Here is a 26,092-nt window from a genome sequence, read left to right on the forward strand (position 1 = left end):
CTTAAAATAGTTTACCAAGCTACCAATTACTTCACACTACCCTTAAGAAAAATATAGTTTACTTAACTAAAGGTACTTTGAAAAAGTAGTTCAGTAAATCCAAACTACTTTGATATTAAATCTCAAATTGCAATAACAGGTCCCTTTGGGGTCACATGTTAACAGAATGTGTCATTTAGCCTATTAAACACACAAGCAATGTTTTAAAGCTGTAATATATACATTTTCTTATTTTTTAAAATATATAATAATTATTATAATATATATATATTTTTAACCCGTTCTCTCCAATTTCGTGATATTGAATTGGGAGTTAGCTTTGTCCCTTCGCTGCAACTCCCAGCTGCACTGCTTCTTGACACACTGCTCGCTGCTCACTGAACCCGGATGCCAGCTGTACCAGTGGGCAAATGTACACCTTTGCTGGCACGCTGGAGAAGTGTCCTTTTCAGGGATGAATCCCGTTTTCAATTGTACCGGGTAGACAGCGTTGTGTGGGTGAGTGGTTTGCTGATGTCAACATTGTGAACAGAGTGTACCATGGTGGCGGTGGGGTTATCGTATGGGCAGGCATAAGTTACGGACAACAATTTCATTTTATCGATGGCAATTTGAATGCTCCGAGATACTGTGACGAGATCCTGAGGCCCATTGTCGTGCCATTAATTTTCCCCCATCACCTCATGTTTCAGCATGATAATGCACGGCCCCATGTCGCAAGGATCTGTACACAATTCCTGGAAGCTGAACATGTCCCAGTTCTTCCATGGTCTGTATACTCACCAGACATGTCACCCATTTGAGCATGTTTGGGATGCTCTGGATCGACGTCTACGATAGCGTGTTCCAGTTTCCGCCAATATCCAGCAACTTTGCACAGCCATTGAAGAGGAGTGAGAACATTCCACAGGCCACAATCAACAGCCTGATCAACTTAATGTGAAGGCGATGTGTCGTGCTGCATGAGGCAAATGGTGGTCACACCAAATACTGACTGGCTTTCTGATTCACGCCCCTACCTTTTTTTCAGCCATCTGTGACCAGCAGATGCATATCTGTATTCCCAGTCATGTGAAATCCATAGATTAGGGCCTAATGAATTTATTTCAATTGACTGATTTCCTTATATGAACTGTAACTCAGTAACATTTTTGCATGTTGCGTTTATATTTGTTCACTGTGTGTGTGTGTGTGTGTGTGTGTGTGTGTGTGTGTGTGTGTGTGTGTGTGTGTGTGTATGTGCATTTGAAAAGTATTCAGACCCCTTGACTTGTTTATGTTACAGCCTTATTCTAAAATTGATAATGACAAACCAAAAACAGGTTTTTAGACATTTTCATTTACATAAGTATTCAGACCCTTTACTCAGTACTTTGTTGAAACACCGTTGCCAGTGATTACAGCCTCGAGTCTTCTTGGGTATTGACACTACAAGCTTGGCACACCTGTATTTGGGGAGTTTCCCCCATTCTTCTCAAGCTCTGTCAGGTTGGATGGGGAGCGTCGCTGCACAGATATTTTCAGGTCTCTCCAGAGATACTCGATCAGGTTCAAGTCCGGGCTGTGGCTGAGCCACTCAACGACATTCAGAGACTTGTCCCAAAGCCACTCCTGTGATGTCTTGGCTATGTGCTTAGGGTCGAGGTCCTGTTGGAAGGTGCAGAAATGTTTTGGTACCCTCCCCAGATCTGTACCTCGACACAGTCATGTCTTGGAGCTCTACAGACAATTCCTTCGACCTCATGGCTTGGTTTTTGCTCTGACATGCACTGTCAACCGAGTCTCATAGCAAAGGGTCTGAATACTTATGTAAATAAGGTATTTCTGTTTTTTTTTATTAATACATTTACGAAAATGTTTTTGCTTTGTTATTATGGGGTATTTTGTGTGGATTGAGGGGGGGAAATGATATATATATATATATATACACACACACACACACACACACACACACACACACTCATTGCAGGGTTTTTCCTGTATTTGTACTATTTTCTACATTGTATGAAATAACACATGGAATCATGTAGTAACCAAAAAAGTGTTAACCTCTCTGGGCTACTTTAAGCCTGTGGCGCGATTTTCAAAACCTTAAAAATCCTATTACTTCAATTTCTCAAACATATGACTATTTTACAGCTATTTAAAGACAAGACTCTCGTTAATCTAACCACACTGTCCGATTTCAAAAAGGCTTTACAACGAAAGCAAAACATTAGATTATGTCAGCAGAGTACCAAGTCAGAAATAATCAGACACCCATTTTTCAAGCCAGCATATGTCACCAAAACCCAGAAGACAGCTAAATGCAGCACTCACCTTTGATGATCTTCATCAGATGACAACCCTAGGACATTATGTTATACAATACATGCATGTTTTGTTCAATCAAGTTCATATTTATATCAAAAACCAGCTTTTTACATTAGCATGTGACGTTCAGAACTAGCATACTAGCAGAACTAGCAAACTTCCGGGGAATTCGCTAACATTTTACTAAATTACTCACGATAAACGTTCACAAAAAGCATAATTATTTTAAGAATTATAGATACAGACCTCCTCTATGCACTCGATATGTCCGATTTTAAAATAGCTTTTTGGTGAAAGCACATTTTGCAATATTCTAAGTACATAGCCCAGGCATCACGGGCTAGCTATTTAGACACCCGGCAAGTTTAGCACTCACCATAATCATATTTACTATTATAAAAGTTTGATTACCTTTTGTTGTCTTCGTCAGAATGCACTCCCAGGACTGCTACTTCAATAACAAATGTTGGTTTGGTCCAAAATAATCCATCGTTATATCCGAATAGCGGCGTTTTGTTCGTGCGTTCCAGACACTATCCGAAATGGTAAAGAAGGGTCGTGCGCATGGCGCAATTCGTGACAAAAAATTCTAAATATTCCATTACCGTACTTCGAAGCATGTCAACCGCTGTTTAAAATCAATTTTTACGCCATTTTTCTCGTAGAAAAGCGATAATATTCCGACAGGGAATCTCCTTTTCGGCAAACAGAGGAAAAAATCACAAAGGCGGGGGCGGTCGGGTCATGCGCATAAGCCCAGAGTCCCTTGATCGGCCACTTGAGAAAGGCGATAATGTGTTTCAGCCTGGGGCTGGGATGACGACATTCTGTTTTTTCCCGGGCTCTGAGCGCCTATGGAAGACGTGGGAAGTGTCACGTTAGAGCAGAGATCGTTAGTAAAAGATAGAGATGGAAAAGAAGTTAAAGAAATGGTCAGACAGGCCACTTCCTGTAAAGGAATCTCTCAGGTTTTGACCTGCCATTTGAGTTCTGTTATACTCACAGACACCATTCAAACAGTTTTAGAAACTTTAGGGTGTTTTCTATCCATATGTAATAAGTATATGCATATTCTAGTTACTGGGTAGGAGTGGTAACCAGATTAAATCGGGTATGTTTTTTATCCAGCCGTGTCAATACTGCCCCCTAGCCCTAACAGGTTAAACAAAGTAGACACCCTTTGCCTTTGACAGCTTAGCACACTTTTGGCATTCTCTCAACCAGCTTCATGAGGAATGCTTTTCCAACAGTCGTGAAGGAGTTCCCACATACGCTGAGCACTTGTTGGCTGCTTTTCCTTCACTCTGCGGTCCAATTCATCCCAACCATCTCAATTGGGTTGAGGTCGACTGATTGTGGTGCCCAGGTCATCTGATGCAGCACTCCATCACTCTCCTTCTTGGTCAAATAGCCCTTACACAGCCTGGAGGTGTATTGAGTCATTGTCCTGTTGAAAAACAAAGGATAGTCCCAGTAAGCCCAAACCAGATGGGATGGCGTATCACTGCAGAATGCTGTGGTAGCCATGCTGGTTAAGTGTGCCTTGAATTCTAAATAACTCACTGACAGTGTCACCAGCAAAGCACCCCCACACCATCACATCTCCTCCTACTTGCTTCACGGTGGGAACCACACATGCAGAGATCATCCGTTCATCTACTCTGCGTCTCACAAAGACACGGCGGTTGGAACCAAAAATCTCCAATTTGGACTCATCAGACCAAAGAACAGCTTTTCACCGGTCTAATGTCCATTGCTCAGGTATCTTGGCCCAAGCAGGTCTCTTCTTATTTGTGACCTTTAGTAGTGGTTTCTTTGCAGCAATTCGACCATGAAGGCCTGATTTCACGCAGTCTCTGAACAGTTAATGTTGATGTTGAGATGTGTCTGTTACTTCAACTCTGTGAAGCATTTATTTGGGCTGCAATTTCTAAGGCTGGTAACTCTAATGAACTTATCCTCTGCAGCAGAGGTAACTCTGGGTCTTCCTTTCCTGTGGCGGTCCTCATGAGAGCCAGTTTCATCATAGCGCTTGATGGTTTTTGCGACTGCACCTGAAGAAACTTTCAAAGTTCTTGACATTTTCCGGATTGACTGACCTTCATGTCTTAAAGTAATGTTTCTCTTTGCTTATTTGAGCTGTTCTTGCCATAATATGGAATTGGTCTTTTACCAAATAGGGTTATCTTCTGTATACCAGCCCTACCTTGTCACAACACAACTGATTGGCTCAAATGCATTAACAAGGAAATAAATAATACAAATGAATTTAACAAGGCACACCTTTTAATTGAAATGCATTCTAAATCAACCATTCATGAAGCTGGTTGAGAGAATGCCAAGAGTGTGCAACGCTGTCATCAAGGCAAAGGGTGCCTACTTTGAAGTATCTCAAATATATTTTTATTTGTTTAAATTTTTTTTGGTTACTACATGATTCCATATCCTCTCTAGGACATATGGGACGGTAGCGTCCCACCTCGCCAACAGCCAGTGAAATAGCAGGGCGCCAAATTCAAAACAACAAAAATCTCATAATTCAAATTTCTCACACATACAAGTATTATACACCATTTTAAAGACAATCTTCTCGTTAATCCAACCACATTGTCCGATTTCAAAATGGCTTTACGGCAAAAGCATAGCATCAGATTATGTTAGGACAGCGCCTAGAAAAGAAAAACCACACAGCCATTTTCCAAGCAAGGAGAGGTGTCACAAACAGAAATACAGCTAAAATCAGCTAGCATGTTGGAGTGAACGGCTGTGTGTGAGAGGCTCCTGCAACTTTTTTGCAAAATAACCTACTTAACCTACTTTATAGCACTTTTTACAACAAACGTTTCTTTCTAATACAATATTGTAACTTTCTATGTGAAAATGCCGAGTAATAAGCGACCAAAGGACAATAAATCCACTTCGGAGGCCTACTCCCCGCCAAACAACAAGACAGACATGGCGGAAGGCACAGGTAACAACGTGACACTTACAGAACTTACCCGGGCTTTGGGAGAACTACGTGTTGCTATAGCTGAGGATCTTAAGGCTACTATTGCTGAACTGGACACTAAAATTGAGAGCACCATTCGAACGGTCGCCTCGCAGGGCCAGAGTATTGTGGACCTTGAGAAAGCCTCTGAATTCAACGCTGGTAGGATCGACGAGTTGGAGAAGCTATGCACGTCATTGCAGGATAGTGTGCAGAAGCTTTCTGTGAAAGTGGTCGACCTGGAGGGTCGATCCAGACGTCACAACCTTCGCGTTGTTGGGCTGGCAGAGGGGATAGAGGCTGGCTCTCGCCCCACCGACTTCTTCGCCAAGCTATTGAAGGATGCAATGGGATCGGATGTTTTGGCTTCAGATCCCCAACTGGACCGTGCACATCGCGCCCTTGTCCCAGTGCCTCGACCGGGCCAACGTCCTCGCCCAGTAATCATCTGCTGTCACAGTTTCAAGACCAAGGATCTTATCCTGCGCGAGGCTCGAATGAGGGGCAACCTGTTACATAAAGGGCACCCCTTCCGTGTCTACGAGGATTATGCGCCCGATGTGGCAAAGCACCGCGCCGGCTACAGAGATGTCATGACCAAACTCGACAAACTCCATCTTCGCCCAGCCTTGCTCTTCCCTGCAAGACTAAGAATTACCCCGCCTTCCGGAGAGAAGATTTGGCTCTCCTCGATTTTGGACGCAGAGAAGTTTATCCGGGAATATACGCCAATCCCCCGTACAGGTTAGAGTGCCTTGTCATTGTGTGTTAGGGTCTGCTCATGGACTCGAACCCATACTATACCATAACGGGTGAAACCGTACTAAACGGTCGAGGCACTGGGACGGCCGAACATGTAACACGCTGAGCTGACCAATGGAGGGCGGTTAGAGCTCTCATTTAACGTCAGTTTCACTTTAATTCCGACTGGGTTCGTGGTGGTGCCTGTTTGGGAGGCCTTCCAGGTCTGATCATTGACACTTTCGGATGGATATACTTATGTTCCCCCATTTTTGTTTTGTTTCGTTATTTATTTTTCAATTATTACATTATTCCTATTACCATACCAGTTAGTTATTGCTTGCGGAGGTCTGGGGGTGATGGCTGGGAAGGGGCAGACGCAGACACCTGGATAGCAAGTTGATGTTTTGTGCTGTTCTGCCTTTGTCATAGCCTGGCCCGCTCTCACGATTAGATTCCCACCAGACTTCCGTGGGGCTTGTGTCTGTGTAGGTGTGCATACATGTAATTACTATGTGTACTTTATTATTATTTTCTCTTAGCTTTTTAGTATTAGGTATGTGTATATTTTAAATTAGTGTAGATTACTATTCTGGGGTGTGTATGTAGGTGTGTGTGTGTGTGTGTGGCTATTAATATTTATTTCTATAAGTATATATTTTTGGGTGTATGTGCGTAAGTGTGTGTGTGTATGTATGCACGTGTGTACGTATGTGGGTATGCGTGTATATACTTGCGCATGGGTGTGTGTGTAGGTAGGTATGCACGTGTGTGTGTGTGTGTATAAATGTGCACGTGTGTGTATGTATGTATATGTACAAGTGTGTATGTGTATGGATAGATGTATGTGTGTGTGTATATGGGTATGTTTGTATGTATGTGTGTATGTATGTGTATATATATATATATATATATATATCACTATTGTTTTTTTTAGAAGGGGGAAAAAAATGTATTTTTTATTATTATACATTTTTTATTTTTTTTGATTGGGGGGTACGTTCAATTTATCGAAATCCTTGTTCCCATCTCTTAACCCACAATATGTAATTGTACTGCTGTCTATGTCGGTTGCGGATGGTTTATGTTTAGACCGGCATTGCTTAGCAATGTAATCTTGTGATGCTATATCTTGCTTATCTCAGGGATTGACCCAAGATGAAGCTTAAGTGCACAATAAGTTTAAGTTGCAACTTATTCTGTTTAGGTTTAATAGATGCTAATTGAACACTTTAATCGCGGGAGCCTCCTCAGTTCAGATGTTAGTAGAAGTTCTAGGATAATGAGAGGTGAACGTACAGTTGGGATTTTATTTTTGTTTTACCTCTTGTTCGAGGTCGCGCCGTGCTTTTTTGGCATCGGCCAGACAATGTGTTTATTATTTTTACTTTCATGTTTTTTTCTCTCCTTTTTGTGTATGCCTGTTAAATGTGGGTTGATGGGAGGGGTAAATGTTGGGGTAAGTAGGGGAATAGGGTGGAGAGTAAAGGTGCTTGCAGGGGGGGAGGGGTGGGTTGGATACTGCTCGGGTGTAGGTGCTACATATGCTGATCGTGATAGTTTGGTGCACTTTCTTACCTTGTTAGTAACTTACATGCTATGCAGGCCACCATAGGAACTACAAATGAGAGGAGGGCGGGGCTTACATTCACTTCCTGGAATGTCAAGGGTTTAAATGAACCAATTAAGAGAGGCAAGGTCCTATCCCACTTGCAAGCACTCTCGTCTGATATTATATTTTTGCAAGAAACCCATCTGAAAAACAATTCTCATAACAGACTTAACCTCTATGGGCTAGGTGGGACGCAAGCGTCCCACCCGTGGTGCACTCCATCAACAGCAGGTGCATTTCAAGAGCGGCAAATTTGAATCCAAATAAATGTAAAAATTCAAATTTTTCAAACATACAACTATTTTACACCCTTTGAAAGATAAACATCTCCTTAATCTAACCACGTTTTACGATTTCAAAAAGGTTTTACGGCGAAAGCATAAATTTAGAGTATGTTAGGACAGTACATTTACAAGAGTTGTGTGTAATGTTGTGCCAATTCAAAGACAGGCGTCACCAAAACCATAAAATCAGCTAAAATTATGCACTAACCTTTTACAATCTCCAACAGATGACACTCCTAGGACATTGTGTTAGACAATGCATGCATTTTTAGTTCTATCAAGTTCATATTTATATCCAAAAACAGCGTTTTACTGTGGCGTTGATGTTCAGGAAATCGTTTCCCTCCAATAACCGGCATTCAAGTCAGCACCACAAATTAAATAATTAAAATTAGAAAACCTTGGTAAAATATTATATTGTCATTTAAAGAATTATAGATTTACATCTCTTGAACGCAATCAACTTGCCAGATTTAAAAATAACCTTACTGGGAAATCACACTTTGCAATAATCTGAGCACTGCGCCCAGAAAAATACGCGTTGCGATACAGACTAGCCGCCATGTTGGGGAGATCTAAAATCGAAAATACGATGTAAATAATCCATTACCTTTGATTCTCTTCATCAGATGTCACTTCCAGGTATCACAGGTCCATAACGAATGTAGTTTTGTTCAAAAAAGCTCATCATTTATGTCCAAAAATCTCCGTCTTGTTAGCACATGATCTAAGCCCGCCGGACTTCACTTCATGAACGAGGGGAAAAAATATATTTACGTTCGTTCAAACATGTCAAACGTTGTATAGCATAAATCATTAGGGCCTTTTTTAACCAGAACATGAATAATATTCAAGGTGGACGAATGCATTCTCTTTTATAACGTATTGGAACGAGGGTACCCAACATGAACTCGCGCGCCAGGTGTCTAATGGGCCATCATCGTTCCATGGCTCTTGTTCGGTCAGATCTCCCTCCAGAAGACTCAAAACACTTTGTAAAGGCTGGTGACATCTAGTGGAAGCAATAGGAAGTGCCAAAATATTCCTCAGCCCCTGTGTTTTTCAATGGCATAGGTTTAAAGGTAATACAACACATCAGGTATCCACTTCCTGTCAGAATCTGTCTCAGGGTTTTGCCTGCCAAATGAGTTCTGTTATACTCACAGACACCATTCAAACAGTTTTAGAAACTTTAGGGTGTTTTCTATCCATATATAATAAGTATATGCATATTCTAGTTACTGGGTAGGATTAGTAACCAGATTAAATCGGGTACATTTTTTTTTATCCAGCCGTGCAAATACTGCCCCCTAGCCCTAACAGGTTAAATGTAAGTGGGTGGGGCAAGTGTATCACTCTAACTTCTCTGCCAAAACGAGAGGCACAGCGATTCTGGTACGGAAAGGAATTCCCTTTCAACATAAAACCACTATTGTGGACAAAGAGGGTCCTTATGTGATCGTAATAGGAGAGATCCACTCTACTTCTGTAACTCTACTTAATATCTATGGGCCAAACATTGATAACCCCTCTTTTTTCAAAAGAGTCCTTGCCCTGATTCCAGATATCTCCCATACTAACCTGGTCATTGGAGGAGACCTCAACTGTGTACTAGACCAATATTTGGATAGATCCTCTACCCGGCGAACCCCTACCTCCTATTCAAGCGAATTCTTGAATACCTACATAAAAAATGCGAACTTATTTGATATATGGAGGATCTCTAACCCTACGGGTAGGGAATACTCCTTTTACTCTCATGTTCACAATGTTTATACTCGAATTGACTACTTTTTGGTTGATGCTAAACTACTCCCCTATACCTGTAATGTGAGGTATCATGATATTATAATCTCTGACCACAGTCCACTCACCTTCTCCCTGAGATTGGGTGACATCGTACCAAACGAGAGGGTCTGGAGGTTGAATCCTCAGCTCCTCACAGAACCAACATTCTGTGAACATCTTAAAGATCAAATTACATTTTTCTTTGATACCAACGACAACACAGAGACTTCCCCAGCATTATTGTGGGAAACACTGAAGGCTTATTTGAGAGGTTGTATCATCTCCTTTCAGACTGCCAGGAGTAGGCAAAACAGAAGAGAATTGGTAGAACTGGAGGGACAAATTCACTTACTGGATAGGGAGAATGCTAGACACCCATCTAGGGAGAAACATAAAAAAATGTCTTTAAAATTTAAATACAATCAGATCCTCTCTGATAAAATTGCTAAATCTTTTCTCTATGCCAAGCAAAAATATTTTGAGTTTGGTGACAAACCACACAAACTACTCGCCAGACAACTTCGTAAGAATGTGAGTGACCGTATGATTCACAAAGTTAAATCTGCATCTGGGGAATTACTCTCTTCCCCCAAAGACATAAATGACAGATTCCGTCAGTTTTATGAGACTTTATATACATCTAAAGCGGATCCTAACCCCTTAATTATGCAAAACTTTTTGGAGAACTGTAATCTTCCTGCCCTGAACCAGGAAGACTCTAACTTCCTGAATAAGGAAATATCTCTTGAAGAAATTACAGAAACAATAAAATCTCTAAAGAGTGGCAAGACCCCGGGCCCAGATGGATACCCGAGTGAATTCTACAAAACATTCAGCAACATGCTCTCTCCCTACCTACACAAAATGTTGGTTCAGGCCAACGAGGATGGAGTGCTCCCATCCACTTTGGATGAGGCGTTTATTACAGTTATACATAAGAAGGGTAAGGATCTGGAAGAGGTAGGGTCATACAGACCAATATCCCTCCTTAATACAGACCAAAAGATTTTAGCAAAAACTTTGGCTAACAGGCTGAGCACTTTAATTGGCAAATTGGTCCATTCAGACCAGACCGGCTTTATCCCTAACAGAAACTCATTCTTCAATCTCAGGCGCCTATTCAACATTATGTATTCTCAGAGGTTACCTATCGTGGACCTAGCCGTTATATCTCTTGACGCTGAAAAGGCCTTTGACCAAGTTGAGTGGCCCTATCTATTCAAGGTCCTACAGAAATGTAATATTGGAGATGGGTTCATAAAGTGGATCCAGCTTTTATATAGGAACCCCTGTGCAAGAATACTCACTAACCAATCATTGTCGCCCCGATTTAACCTTCACAGAGGGACAAGGCAGGGTTGTGCGCTGTCGCCTATGCTCTTCGCCCTAATTATTGAACCTCTCGCTCAAGCGATCAGATCTCATGCAGCAATACACGGCTATAATACTAAACATACTCTAAATAAGATTTCCCTATACGCAGATGACATTCTCCTCTATGTAACAGAACCCCAAGATAGTATTCCAGCTATTCTAGAGGTGATTAATTTGTTTGGTACCTTCTCGGGATACAGAATAAATTGGAACAAGAGTGAATTAATGCCCATTCGGTTGCAAAACACCTCCTGGCTAGAACATCTTCCAGTTAAGCTATCTTCAGATAAATTTACCTACCTTGGAATTGTAGTTACCAAACAATACTCCTTACTATTTAAAGAGAATTTCCCCTCTCTGATGCAAAAACTTAAGGCAAACATACAATTTTGGATAACTCTCCCAATTTCTCTGCTCGGAAGAATTAATGCCATTAAAATGGTCTTCCTCCCACAACTGCTCTACCTATACCAGAACATCCCAATATTCATACCTAAATCCTTTCATAAACAACTGGACTCTATTATCAATCATTTCATCTGGGATTATAAAACACACAGGATAGGTAAAAAACACCTCTGTAAATCCAAGACGGAAGGAGGATTGTCTCTCCCAAACTTTATATTTTACTACTGGGCCGCCAACCTCCGCGCTGTTACGTTTCTGCTGGATGACGCACTCCCGCCATCCAGCTGGCTTAGTATGGAGCGAGAGGAGTGCCACCCCTTCTCTATTGGTGCTGTGATTTTGTCACCTGTCAATCTGGAGATGTCACTTTACCGTAACAATCCTATTATACATAGCACAGTCCGAATCTGGAAGCAAATTAAAGTCCACTTTGATCTTAGACCAATATCGTTCATGCTTCCTGTTGCCAGGAATCCCTCCTTTGCGCCCTCTAACCTTGATAACACATTTGAGCGGTGGGGAGAGTTGGGGATAAGTACCATAGGGGATTTATATATAGGGGGAACCTTTGCTTCCTTTGAATCACTGAGGGAAATGTATAATCTTCCCAGAAGTAACTTTTTCAGATACCTACAGATTAGAGACTATGTTAGAAAATACCTCCCAACATTTGGGAATGCTAAACCTTCCACGTTTGACGGATGCATAAAAATATGCCCCACCTCAGACAAACTGATATCTCGTATATATGATGCTTTTCAATCTGTTAGCACACCCTCTACTGATGCCATTAAGGAAAAATGGGAGGAAGAACTAGGGACTGACATTTCGGTGGCAGACTGGGAAGATAGCTTGGTGTATATCCACACCTGCTCCATTAACTCCAGACATCGTCTCATACAATTCAAGGTATTACACAGATTACACTATTCCAAAACCAAACTGCATAGGATATTTCCTGGTACATCCCCTATGTGTGATAAATGTCAGGCTGAGCAGGGTACACTACTCCACTGCTTTGCCCTATGCTCTAACTTGTATGGGTATTGGTGTGGAATTTTTGGCGTCCTCTCTGAAGTTCTGGAGACTTCAATAGACCCAGACCCGCTTCTGATAATCCTGGGAGTGTCCGATTCCCTAAACGGATTAACCAACTCCCAAAAACAACTAATCTCTTACAGTCTCATTTCGGCAAAAAAAATTATCTTGTTGTTTTGGAAAAAGAGGGAAGCGCCCTCTACCAAATTATGGCTCAGCGAATTGGCAAACACTGTACACTTAGAAAGAATTAGATATATTTTGAACAATAAATTATCAACATTTGATCAAATCTGGCAGCCTTTCCTCTCTTACTTGGACCAGGCGGTGCTGTGAATTTGCACTTAACGCACTCTTAATTGTCATATGGTAATCTACCTTTGGGCAGCGTGTGCTGGCCCCGCCATCCGAGCAGTTGGGAGGGGAATAGGGTGGAATAAAGGGGGATAAAGTGGGGTATAAGTGGGGGGGCTACATCGACCCTTTTAAAAAAAAAATATTATATATTTTTTTTCTACCTGTCCTTGTTTTGTATGTCTTGTTTTGTAATATTTGTTTTGTGCCCAGAACTCTGGGTCTTTTGGTTAATGTCTGTTCTCTTATGTTTAGATAAGAACTGTAAACTTGTCTTTTATACCTATACACCATTCTTGTGTATGTGTTCAATAAAAAATATTAGAACAAAGAAATACAGCTAAAATTAATCACTAACCTTTGATCTTCATCAGATGGCACTCATAGGACTTCATGTTACACAATACATGCATGTTTTGCTCGATAAAGTTCATATTTATATCCAAAACCCCCATTTTACATTGGCGTGTAATGTTCAGAAATGTTTTGCCTCCAAAACCACCGGTGAATGAGCACATCAATTTACAGAAATACTCATCACAAACTTTGACAAAAGATACAAGTGTTATGCACAGAATTATAGATACCCTTCTCCTTAATGCAACCGCTGTGTCAGATTTCAAAAAAGCTTTTCGGCGAAAGCAAACTTTGCAATAATCTGAGTACAGCGCTCAGATATCAAAACAAGCCATACAGATACCCACCATTTTGGAGTCAACAGAAGTCACAAATAACATTGTAAATATTCACTTACCTTTTGATCTTCATCAGAATGCACTCCCAGGAATCCCAGTTCCACTATAAATGTTCATTTTGTTCAATAAAGTTCATATTTATGTCCAAATACCTCCATTTTGTTCGCTTGTTTAGTCCAGCACTCCAAATTCACTAAGCGCGTGAGTTTACTCCAGACGAAAAGTCAAAATAGTTCCATTACAGTTCGTAGAAACATGTCAAACGATGTATAGAATCAATCTTTAGGATGTTTTTATCATAAATATGCAATAATATTCCAACCGGACAATTCCATTGTCTTTAGAATTGAAAGGAAAGGCAGCTCGCTCTCAAGGCCGCGCGCATGTTTGAGCTCGTGCCAATTTTCCAGACACACGACTGAATCAGCTCTTATTCTCTTCCCATTCACAGTAGAAGCCTGAACAAGGTTCTAAAGACTGTTGACATCTAGTGGACGCCTTAGGAAGTGCAAAATGACCCCACAGACACTGTATTAGATATGGAATCACTTGAAAAACTACAAACCTCAGATTTCCCACTTCCTGGTTGGATGTTTCTCAGGTTTTTGCCTGCCATATGAGTTCTGTTATACTCACAGACATTATTCAAACAGTTTTAGAAACTTCATAGTGTTTTCTATCCAAATCTACTAATAATATGCATATTCTCGTTTCTGGGCAAGAGTAGTAACCAGTTTAAATCGGGTATGTTTTTTCATCCGGCCGTGAAAATACTGCCCCCTATCCATATCAGGTTAACTTCTATGGGCTAGGTGGGACGTTCCACTCTATTCAACAGCCAGTGGAATTGTGTGGCGCAAAATACAAATACCTAAAAAATGCTATAATTTCAATATTTCAAACATACCACTATTTTACACCATTTGAAAGATAAGACTCTCGTTAATCTAACCACATTGTCCGATTTCAAAAAGGCTTTACAGCGAAAGCAAAACATTAGATTATGTTAGGAGAGTACATAGACACAAATAACCACACAGCCATTTTTCAAGCAAGCATATATGTCAATAAAACCCAAATCACAGCTAAATGAAGCACTAACCTTTGATGATCTTCATCAGATGACACTCCTAGGACATTATGTTATACAATACATGCATGTTTTGTTCAATCAAGTTCATATTTATATCAAAAACCAGCTTTTTACATTGGCGTGTGATGTTCAGAAATTGTATTCCCACCAAAAACTTCCGGTGAATTTACTAAATTACTCATGATAAACGTTGACAAATAACAACAATTATTTTAAGATTTATAGATACAGAACTCCTTTATGCAATCGCTATGTCAGATTTTAAAATAGCTTTTCGGCGAAAGCACATTTTGCAATATTCTGAGTACATAGCTTAGCCATCACGGCTAGCTATTCAGACACCTGCCAACTTCGGGGCTCACTAAACTCAGAATTACTATTAGAAAAATTGGATTACCTTTGCTGTTCTTCATCAGAATGCACTCCCAGGACTGCTACTTCCACAACAAATGTTGTTTTTATTCCAAATAATCCATAGTTATGTGCAAATACCCCCGTTTTGTTCGTGCGTTGAGGTCACTATCCAAAGGGTAACGCGCGAGCGCATTACGAGAAAAAAACCTTCAATGTTCCTTTACCGTACTTAGAAGCATGTCAAACACTGTTTAAAATAAATGTTTATGGTATTTTTCTCATAAAATAGCAATAATATTCCAACCGGACAATGCTGTATTCATTCAAAAAGGAAGAGAAAAAATGGCGAGGTCTCGTGAACGCGCATTTCCTATCTCTTAGCCACCAGGCAGTCCACTGACAAACTGTGCTCCTGTTATCTGCCCGGAGACAGGAGACGCGTCAATCCGCTTTCTGAACGCTTTAGCGAGCCATTGGAAGCCTTAGAAAGTGCTACATAACCCCACGGGCACTGTAGTTTCGATAGAGAAGCAAAGGGAGAACTACAAATTCGCAAACAGGCCACTTCCTGCATGGAATATTCTCAGGTTTTTGCCTGCCATATGAGTTCTGTTATACTCACAGACACCATTCAAACAGTTTTAGAAACTTCAGAGTGTTTTCTATCCAAATCTACTAATAATATGCATATTCTCGTTTATGGGAAATAGTAGTAACCAGTTTAAATCGGGTACGTTTTTTTATCCGACTGTGAAAATACTGCCCCCTAGCCCAGACAGGTTAAAGGAGCAATCACCACTTGCTTACATCAACATATATAGCCTCAAAACAGGATTAAAACAATTATTGTAATATCATGGACGGTCAGTCCTTGCATTCATAGTCTATACATTTGAGAGTGGTTACATTTATCCATCCCCGTCCCTCAGCTTTTTACCGGAACAGGGGCAGGGAGGACACTGTTATGGTTTCTACTGCTGACTACCTCTTTAACTCTGACAGACAATGCAACCCGCAGCTACTACGCTGTATAGAAATAGATAGAACTGGGATGGATAAAGCCTCATTCTATTTTTATCCAATATATGAGTCATTGAAAATGGCACATCACATTGCTGGCCTGAAGCATAGTGAGAGGGGAATGAGGCAAGTTGTTGGTAGCTTTGTTGGTCATAGTGGATTATGTTATAAAAGGGACTGGTTCAAAACCAATGTACATCTAGTCACATCAGACAAATTAAACAGAAGATCAAAATAAGGCATAGGCCTACATGATCTCGAGATCAGGTGACTACACCTGACATATTTTCTTTCAAATAAGAAAAGGCTTTAGTAGAAGACCAAGTCTCCTCCCTCCCAAACCCCAAGCCCCCCTTTAATGCCGCCTACTTTCCTCAGACATAATGTTCTCTGAAGGCATGATTAAACAAAGCAGTCATCATGGCCCGCTGAGGCCTGGTCCATGGAGACGCTCGGCTGGGCGCCGGAGGTGGGCCGTGGCGGTGAACCCTGCTGTGACCCCTCCAGTTCTGGGAATTGGTCTCTCCCGCCGGGGAAACGAGGCTGACTGAAATGAATCCGAATTGGCTGAGCACAAACGCTCTGTTATCCTGCACTGTAACGTTACCCGAGGCACCAGCCAGAGAGCCCCCAGCTCCTCCAGTATGGTAAAATGCCACCCTGCATTCCTCCATCATTATTAATAGAGAATTTGATTGATTGATCACGTTTGTTTTAAAGGTGATTCTGCATTGCCTGTCAGCATTAAATGGTGTCATAATAGCGGTGAATGATGGTTAAGCGAAGCGGCAATGGAAGAGTGTGAGTAAATGTGACTCTTTGCCCCTGTGGTCTTTTTATGCTTTGTGGTTATATCATAGCTCAGCCCAATGTTGTATCAGCCAAAGACTCTCTTCCTGCTTTCCCCTGTCCCAAAGCAGGCCGTCTAAAGCCCTCTCAGAACAAACAAAGTCGGCGGTCGGGGGATGATTCTCCGCCACTCTACCTCATGAAGGCATTGTGAAGGGGACTTCTTGTTTAAAGAGTCAATCCGAAGTTGAAAAAATTAAGGGTTTTCCCCACCACTGTTTAGCAAAAGAACTGTGATGGGGCTGGAGAAATGTAACAGCTCTCAAATTCATAGAGCTATAGATACAAGGACTGACCATCCATGATATCAAAATGATAGTTTTAACCATGTTTTGAGGCTATACGGTGTTTGTTTACATTTTCTTTGTTTATAGACATTGGAGGAAAACAAGTTTATTTTGGGTTCTGATGGGGTACAACAGTTGACAGTATGCTCATGAGGCATTTATAAGTTATATTCATCAAGAATCAATGGGTACAAATAATTAATTTAAGTCCACAAATGTATTTAGCAACTGCAGATTGTCCCTTTAAAGAGCAGGGGAGAAAACGGCTGACCATCTCTGCAGAGTTTAGTTTCTGCTGCTTGTTTGGACAGATACCGGCCCTAAAATATCTCTCTGGCCAAAGCCTCTGTGGAAACCCCGTTCTAGCCCAGCATTGTTCTGGTTTCAACAGGCTTAGTTTAGGCCACTTGTTTTCCCTTTTCCATATGCAGGCCCATTGTCTGTGCAGTCTGGCCTCTCCAGGCCTGGGGCCCGAGTTCGGTTTGGCCTCTCCATTGTGACCTCAACTCTGAGATTGGGACAGAGACACGTTTGATTAAAGTGCATGCCACTGTCTGATATCAAGAAGCTGGAAAACTGTTTGATGTTACCTGAAATCGCATGGTTTGTCTTGCTTGACTTACGCAGCGATTACTTGTACTTTTAACACTCTATAGACACTTAAGCTTCGTTTACACAGGCAGCCCAATCAGATCTTTTTTTTAAATAATTGGTCTTTTGACTAATCAGATTAGCTCTTTTGCCGATTATTGTGCAAAATATCAGAATTGGGCTGCCTGTGCAGCCGTAGTCACCCCAGTTACCAGGAGAGACTCATCTGTACATTGTTCCACCTTCCTGTGTTTTGCTGGTTGGCATGGCAGTGAAAGGTTAGGGAATACTTAAGGTGCTGGACTGTTGTGCAATGGACACAATACGGTGCTTATCTCAGTTGACCAACAGAGCAGTATCAATCTCATTTGACCAACAGAGCAGTATCAATCAGTGTCAATCTGAAAACCATGCCTTCTGTCAATGTCGTGTGTGTTGGTGGCAGGGAAGTCAGGCGCAGGAGAAATCAACTTGGTGTAACTGGAGTAGTTTAATTAAGATAAAACAAACTCCAAAAACCAACGTACATAAATAAAATAACTTGGGTAAAATAACCCGTTGCGCACCAATACAAATCCACGAGCACATAACAACAAACAATCTCTGACAAGGACATGAGGGGAAACAGAGGGTTAAATACACAACATGTAATGAATGGGATTGGAACCAGGTGTGTAGGAAGACAAGACAAAACCAATGGAAAATGAAAAATGGATCAATGATGGCTAGAAGACCGGTGACGTCGACCGCCGAGCACCGCCCGAACAAGGAGGGGCATCGACTTCGGCAGAAGTTGTGACACCTTGGGTCTTGGCATCTCGAACTACAGATGTTACTCACAGTTTCATATATTTTATAATACAGTTAATGAGTGGAATAGTAAAATAGTAATTTGAAAGTACAAGAAAATGATCTAGACATACTCTCAATGGATCTCACAAAAAGTTATCTGAAAGTCCAAAAATGATCTAGACCACGTACCCAGATGGCTCAAAAACCCAATCCGCAGTAGTCCAAGAAAGTGACGAAAAGAGACAGAAGAATGCGCGATCGAGAGGGACAGAGAGCAGTTGCTTCGTGAGGTATCTCTAACTAAAAAAATACAGGATCTGAGTGATTGATAGTTGGTATTCAGCGTCATAAAATGCCTTATTTACTTTGAAGAACTACTAAAATTGTGATTTTGTCAGACAGCATAGGCAGCAGCTCTATATAGATGATGACTTGGAATGAAATAATAAAGTCATCAAATTTAATAAAATGTAATATACACCTGAAATATTTGATTAAAGTAATGTAAATAAATGATTGTTAATGGGCAGTAATGGGCAGTCACTACCATCATGGGACTTTTATTTTTTATTCTGTGTGGTTATGTCTTTAACTGTGTTTCAGATCTGCAGCGCATTGTACAGCTGGACCTGGATCTGAAGTACAGGAGCAACATCAGGGAGCTGTTTCTGGAGTTTGATCGATTCCCTCCCGGAGCTGTGATCGGCATCGCCCGAGAGATGCAGCCAGTATACAGGTATTCAACACACACACACACACACACACGTGCGTATATATACACACACACACACACACACACACACACACACACACACACACACACACACACACACGTACGTACGTACGTACGTACGTACGTACGTACGTACGTGCGTGCGTGCATGCACACATGAATCATGAAGACTCGTGGGGCCGGGAAGGATCACAGTGTGTTATTTAACCATTTGTTTCACTGCCACAAAAAAACGAAGACCGTTTACCATCACTAAAATCTATTTCTTAAACCGTGACAAACAACATCACAGTACTATTTGAGACATGAGAGCAGACCAGAACCGCTGAAGCACATTGCTTTGAGTGGCAGAGAGGCAGAACTTGTCGATATGTTCTTGTGGTCAGTCGATGCTAGTCTGTTGAAAGTGGGGCACTCTAAAAGCTGAAATTGAGAGGGCCTCTTTTGAGTTCCGAGTGCTCCCTTGCTGTGCGTTCCCACCAAAGTGACAGTGACAGGAGCTGGCAGAGAGGAAGTCCGCTCAGAGTCCTGCTGTCGAGGGTTGTCCATATGGAAAGGGGAAGTGAGGAGAGGGACGTTGGGAGAGACCGATGTGTGGAGAGACCGATGTGTGGAGAGTCTTGCTGAGGAGGAGGTTGGAGATGGGGGAGTCGGGGAGAGGGATGGACATGAGCGGCAAAAGGAAACGTGTGTGTGTGTGCACGATACATGTGTGTGTATGATATGACATTCTGAAGGTCAGTGTTTTTTTAGGCTGCAACAACAGGAAGCACTGTGCTCCTGTGCTCATCAGTGCTGTCTCTCTGTTCACTGGAGGACAGTTCCCATTCCAGCAGGCTGTCGCTGTGTTCTCCTCTCCCCCCTCCTCTATCCTCTACGCCTCTCCTCCACTTTCCTCTCCTCTTATCCAAGCTCATCACATCAGCCTGCCTGCAGGCTCAAAACGCATGTTCCATGAAACCCTGTAGGCCTTGTAGAGGAGAGATGACTTATATGAAGTCAGAGGTAATTAGTATAAAAAACATCTTGTGATTTAAGATGCCAAATCACATCTTTGGCAAAACCACAAGAGCCTATGGTTCTAGAAAGAATCCAATTGTTGTGTGTGTGTGTGTGTGTCCACATCTACTGCTGAATTACTTTTCCGTATCATATTTATCTTCTCACCTTAATCCCACAGTAAGTAGCTCTGCCATAAAAGTGTGTGTTTGCAGGGGAAACTATTTGAACAGTTGCACTAAGATAAACAGGCTCCTCTGTAATACTTAGGGGGCAAACAGAGAGACAATGGTTTTGATCAAACAGAAAATGTATTTATAATTTATAGTTACACAAATTTTGTCATCATCAACACGCTCTGGTGTAGTTTCACAAAGTTTTTCTAAATAGGTTTCAACTACTCTGATGTAGCCAGAATACATCTGTCTCATAACAACTGATTCAGACTCACCTCATATTGCTTAGTCTCCTTTGACTTGAGTAAATCTGTTAACTGTTCGTTCACACTGTGTAAACCAGCCAGCAACAACTGTGTAACTGTACCTTCACACTGTCTAAACCAGCCAGCAACAACTGTGTAACTGTACCTTCACACTGTCTAAACCAGCCAGCAACAACTGTGTAACTGTACCTTCACACTGTCTAAACCAGCCAGCAACAACTGTGTAACTGTACCTTCACACTGTCTAAACCAGCCAGCAACAACTGTGTAACTGTACCTTCACACTGTCTAAACCAGCCAGCAACAACTTAAACATGCCATAGACACCATCTCCCCTAGGTGGTACTAAAGACGGCTAATAGTCTGAGCTCATGGTTTTGTTTTCTACCCTTCTCTTTCCCTCGCTCTCCTTTCTTCCATCTCTTCCATCCCTCCATCCCTTCTATCCCTCCCTCTCTCCTTCCCCTCTTTTCAGACGCCGTAGCTGGAGAGGAAATACACAGCACTTAGCCAATTGTTTTACCCCCAACCAAAACAGATGTATCACGCTTCAGTAATGTGCATACCGGCACATCCCGTAAATAGCCGTAAACATCCTTTAGTCAGTGTATGTTGAGTCAGTGAGTGTCCTCTATAGAATGCCCCATTTACCGTTATTATGTGAGTGAAGTAAGGCTTAAGAAAATAATTGGGGGCAGGAAGCCTAGCGATTTAAGAGTGTTGGGCCAGTAACTGACAGGTTCTGTCAATGTGCCCTTGAGCAAGGCACTTAACCCTAATTGCTCCTGTAAGTCACTCTGGATAAGAGTGTCTGCTAAATTACAAAAATATTTAAATAAAGAAAGTAGTGTAAAAATGTTAGCTTGAAATGTCTGAGACAAACTGATATAAGCATTGATGGATGCTGCCTCAGGAGAAGCAGGCTCCCAGAACACAGTGCTGTGAATTTCATTCAATAAGATTATTTAATGTGTGATCCCACTCTGAACATCCTCCCTTCTCCCCCTGTATCTTGGGCTGGAGGGAGGGAGGCAGTGTGTGTCAATGGCCCTGGAACCCACACACAATAGTATAATACAGAGTAGGGAGAGGCTCACCAGTACCTAATGCAATGAATAGTGTACACTGAGGGTGTTTCTCTATGCATACTACCATGCTCCAAGTGCATTCTCCGAGGACGTTCTCTTCAGTACGTTCCTGTGAGGACGAGAGTGTGAAGAACGCATAAAACATTACATTTGAGAAGCACTCGCACTCCCTCTACTGTATGATGTCATGCTGCATCTCCCCATTCACTGAACCTTCTTCCAGCCAGGACAATGGCAACAATGGAGACGAAACAAGATATACACAAAGCAAACATTTTTACTTCATAACTATCAGCTAGCTATATGTGAATCGTATTAATGTAGCTAACCAGATAGTATAACAGGCAAAAACGACCTAAAACCAATGTTATCCAAGGTAGATGTAAATTCTTCGTGGGTAGTTAGCCACAAATAATTGTTAGCTAGCTAGCTATCTGACTAGCGAACAGTAGTAGCTAGCCAGTTAGCTGTATTGACTTACTATGGGCTTGCGACCTACAGTGGGTATTGTTGGCAGGTAACCATGCCAAAATGAACACAGCATGTATATATTAACGTATCAAGCTAAAATATTGTAGGCAACATGTGATATGTGAATAGGCAACATTTCATTCCGAAGTCTGAGTGTATTTTCTCTCGCTTCAGCTCAAATAATTGCCACCATTGATTTCATGAAAATGTGCGTAATATTTTTACGTGGTTGAGCCATATTTCTTTGCATACTTTCTGTTGACGCTTGCATCAATGCATGCTTCAAAGTATGTACAAACAGAGTATGCATTCGAGAAGTGCCCTCCGTACTCCGTTTCGCATACTTTGATTTGGACTCATATTCCGAGCCTCCCGTACTCCAATTTACATGCTCGGAGCACGGTAGTGTGCATTTTGAGAAACACCCTGAGGAACACCTTCCTAATATTGAGTTGCACCCCCTTTTGCCCTCAGAACAGCCTCAATTCGTTGGGGCATGGGCTCTACAAGGTGTCGAAAGCGTTCCACAGGGATGCTGGCCCATGTTGACTCCAATGCTTCCCACTGTTGTCAAGTTGGCTGGATGTCCTTTGGGTGGTGGATTATTGTTGATACACACAGGAAACTGTTGAGCGTGGATAAACCCAGCAGCGTTGCAGTTCTTGACACAAACCGGTGCGCCTGGCACCTACTACAGTACGCCGTTCAAAGGCACTTAAATATTTTGTCTTGCCCATTCACCCTCTGAATGGCACACATACACAATCCATGTCTCAATTAAGTGGATTTAACAAGTGACATCAATAAGGGATCATAGCTTTCACCTGGTCAGTCTATGTCATGGAAAGAGCAGGTGTTCCTAATGTTTTGTACACTCAGTGTATATTGTGTACTATAGGGGGAGACTGTAAATGGACTGAAAGCTTTAGTATAGGAAAAACAATCCCCCTCCATTGTTGAAGTAAACAGAGCCACGTGTACGCGTGGGCTGTGCTCCATAAGAGATGAGGCAATATGGTTGTATAAAGAGATTTATGATAGATGTTCCTGCTATTTACATACAATTATTTAATCTTTTACTTCACTGAAATTCTGATCAGTGGTCCGGTAGGTAAAGGTGGTATATTGTTGGACCTGTTTTCCTTCAATCCCAGCTGTGTGGGAGTGAGCCTGGGCTCTGGGCTCCTTCATCCCCAGCTTTTGTTCCTGGCCTGATTGTAACATCCCATTCACAGCCACCAACACAAATACCACTGGTCCGTTTAGACTGCAGCATTGTTTTCCATCCGGGTCCTGCATCAAAACAGGACTGTGTGTGTGTGTGTGTGTGTGTGTGTGTGTGTGTGTGTGTGTGTGTGTGTGTGTGTGTGTGTGTGTGTGTGTGTGTGTGTGTGTGTGTGTGTGAGAGAGACTGGGCCATGCTCACAGTTAAGGGTTGTGGAGCATCTGCTTACTGCTGTAAACAAACAAGTCTGGAAGTCTTGTAGATTTTAGAGGGAGGGAGTGTACATCAATGACTGTGTGTGAGCGAGTGTGCATGAAATTAAGATGGAGTGAGCTTGAGTGTCTGCAGCTCTAGCATTGTACACTTAGGCAATGTTTTGCTAACTAACCGCTCTCACTTTTGGCTAGAGATCCCATCTCCCCCTCCTTCATTGAGTACAAATGTTATGGAGATGGATGCATGGGACCGGTGCATGGGCAGTGTGTGCTGTGCCTCTTCCAGGATTTTTCTTAGAACTTTCTATGCAGTTAATGAGAAGTATAAGTACACAGCATCTCTCTGCTCTTATTCCTACCCAGGCCCAAGTGTCAGAGGGGGTAGTCTCAGTCTAGAGAGGAAAAGGACTTCATTGACAGTCTTTTGTTCTCCCACTCTTCTCCACATCAGAAGCAAATTCATCTCCGCAAGACTTTGAAAAAAAGTTTAACAAGACACCTTTTGTGAAAGAAATAAAAACCCTGGGAAAGAAGCCAATTTAGTTGGACTTGCATATCATCAATCTTGTGTGTGCTTTCAGGAAAAGCTTTTTTCTCAATATTCACTCTCCAGAAGGTTGTGTAGACAAGATGAATGTCCTATTTTCACTGCTCAATATTCACTCTCCAGAAGGTTGTGTAGACAAGATGAATGTCCTATTTTCACTGCTCAATATTCACTCTCCAGAAGGTTGTGTAGACAAGATGAATGTCCTATTTTCACTGCTCAATATTCACTCTCCAGAAGGTTGTGTAGACAAGATAAATGTCCTATTTTCACTGCTCAATATTAGATTTTAGTCATTTTTATTTTTATATTTTACTCTTAGCAGAAACTCATGACCCACACATTTACATAAATGTAAATTGGCTGGCTAATAGTACTATTTTACACTACAGAGCACTTTTCCCTCCTGAGCAACTTAACCTAAGTCCTCAGCGAACACAAAGCATTTTGCGAATCTCCAGTGATGTCAACACAACTGGTATAGGCAGCGTATGGCAGTTCATACTGTATCTGGCCACTCAGTGTACTCAAGCAGTCTCTTGTTAAAGGATGGGGAGATGGGTATCATTTTATTTAACCTTTATTTAACCAGGAAAATCCCATTGAAACAGTATTTTTTTGCAAGGGAGACCTGGCCAAGAAGGCAGCAGCAAACAATACAACATTTTAAAAACATTCAATACAACATTACAACATTTTAAAAACATACAATACAATCAGCACAACAACACCACAATCCAGCCTACAGGAAACATTTGTAGTGTATTTTTTCTGTCACTCATCACCACTTGTCTGTTGTCTCATGTATGTCCCCTTGTCTGTACCCCTCTGAAGTGAAGACACCAGCCTTGTCTATCCTGTGGTTGGCTCACTGGTCCTCTCTTCTGGTGACACCAGAGTCAACATAGAATTCATCGTTCTCTATGTGCTCTATGCAGTGATTTTTCAATAGGGATGCTGTCTGCACTGGCCAGAGCAGAGGGTTTATATTTCAGGCGAAGTGATTACAGACGCAACCTTAGCTTTCTCTGCCCAGGTCGCGGAGGGCTCCAGTTTCTCCAACAGATTCCCATCTCTGCTCCCACCGTAGCCACTCACTGGGCCTCGAACCAGGAACCGCTCCATGCCTGGATGTACACACACAGACAAGTGTTCACGTCACTTACCAAACACAGGCCCACCGGCCTCTGGAGTTTAACGTAATCCCCCAGAGGACCCACGTCAAGACCCTGTACGTGCTCTCACCATTGATGAATGGATATCTTACCCTGCCTGTCTGTTTGTCCAATGTAGGGGGCATCATAGCTCAACAGGCTGAAGTAGAATCAGTCCGTAAAACATGTCAGTTAAAATTGTGGGAAGAAAAGGTTAGTGCTATCCGGAATCCTTGGGACGTCCCTACCCTAACCTAAAAGACACATTTCAGTTGAAGACATTGTTGTACAACTGACTAGGTATCCCCCTTCCTCTTTCCTTTCCTTTCCCTTAACTTTAACACCTACCTTTACACTTACCTAACTCTTACCTTAACCGTTTTAAATCTCAACTTAACTGCAGCTCTTAAATACTCAGTAACTGCAGTAGGCAGCAAACATGAATGATGTGATTGTGGAATGTTTTTTCAGTATTACAGATAGGCCTACAGTGGGAATATTAACGTTAGTGTCATACATAGTTTAAGTTTCAAGTTGTTGTACACTTCGCATGATAATGCAAAAATATAAATATAGTCTGTGTGTGCGTACGTGCAAAGGGTTTTGTGAATGAAAAGCAGTTTGTGTGTGTGTTTG

At 41.8% G+C, this 26,092-nt stretch overlaps 1 protein-coding gene across 1 annotated transcript in view; it reads left to right on the forward strand.

Annotated features, from left to right (window-relative positions):
* The window catches only part of xxylt1 (xyloside xylosyltransferase 1), a 111,284-nt gene that overhangs the window by 51,014 nt on the left and 34,178 nt on the right, over window positions 1–26,092 (forward strand). Inside the window, exon 4 of the mRNA XM_014149275.2 lies at window positions 19,186–19,318. Coding sequence (XP_014004750.1) covers window positions 19,186–19,318 — 133 coding nt within the window. The remainder of the gene's footprint in view (window positions 1–19,185; window positions 19,319–26,092) is intronic.

The sequence above is a fragment of the Salmo salar genome, chromosome ssa16, assembly GCF_905237065.1.
Source record: "Salmo salar chromosome ssa16, Ssal_v3.1, whole genome shotgun sequence".
NCBI classification, from domain to species: Eukaryota; Metazoa; Chordata; class Actinopteri; order Salmoniformes; family Salmonidae; genus Salmo; species Salmo salar.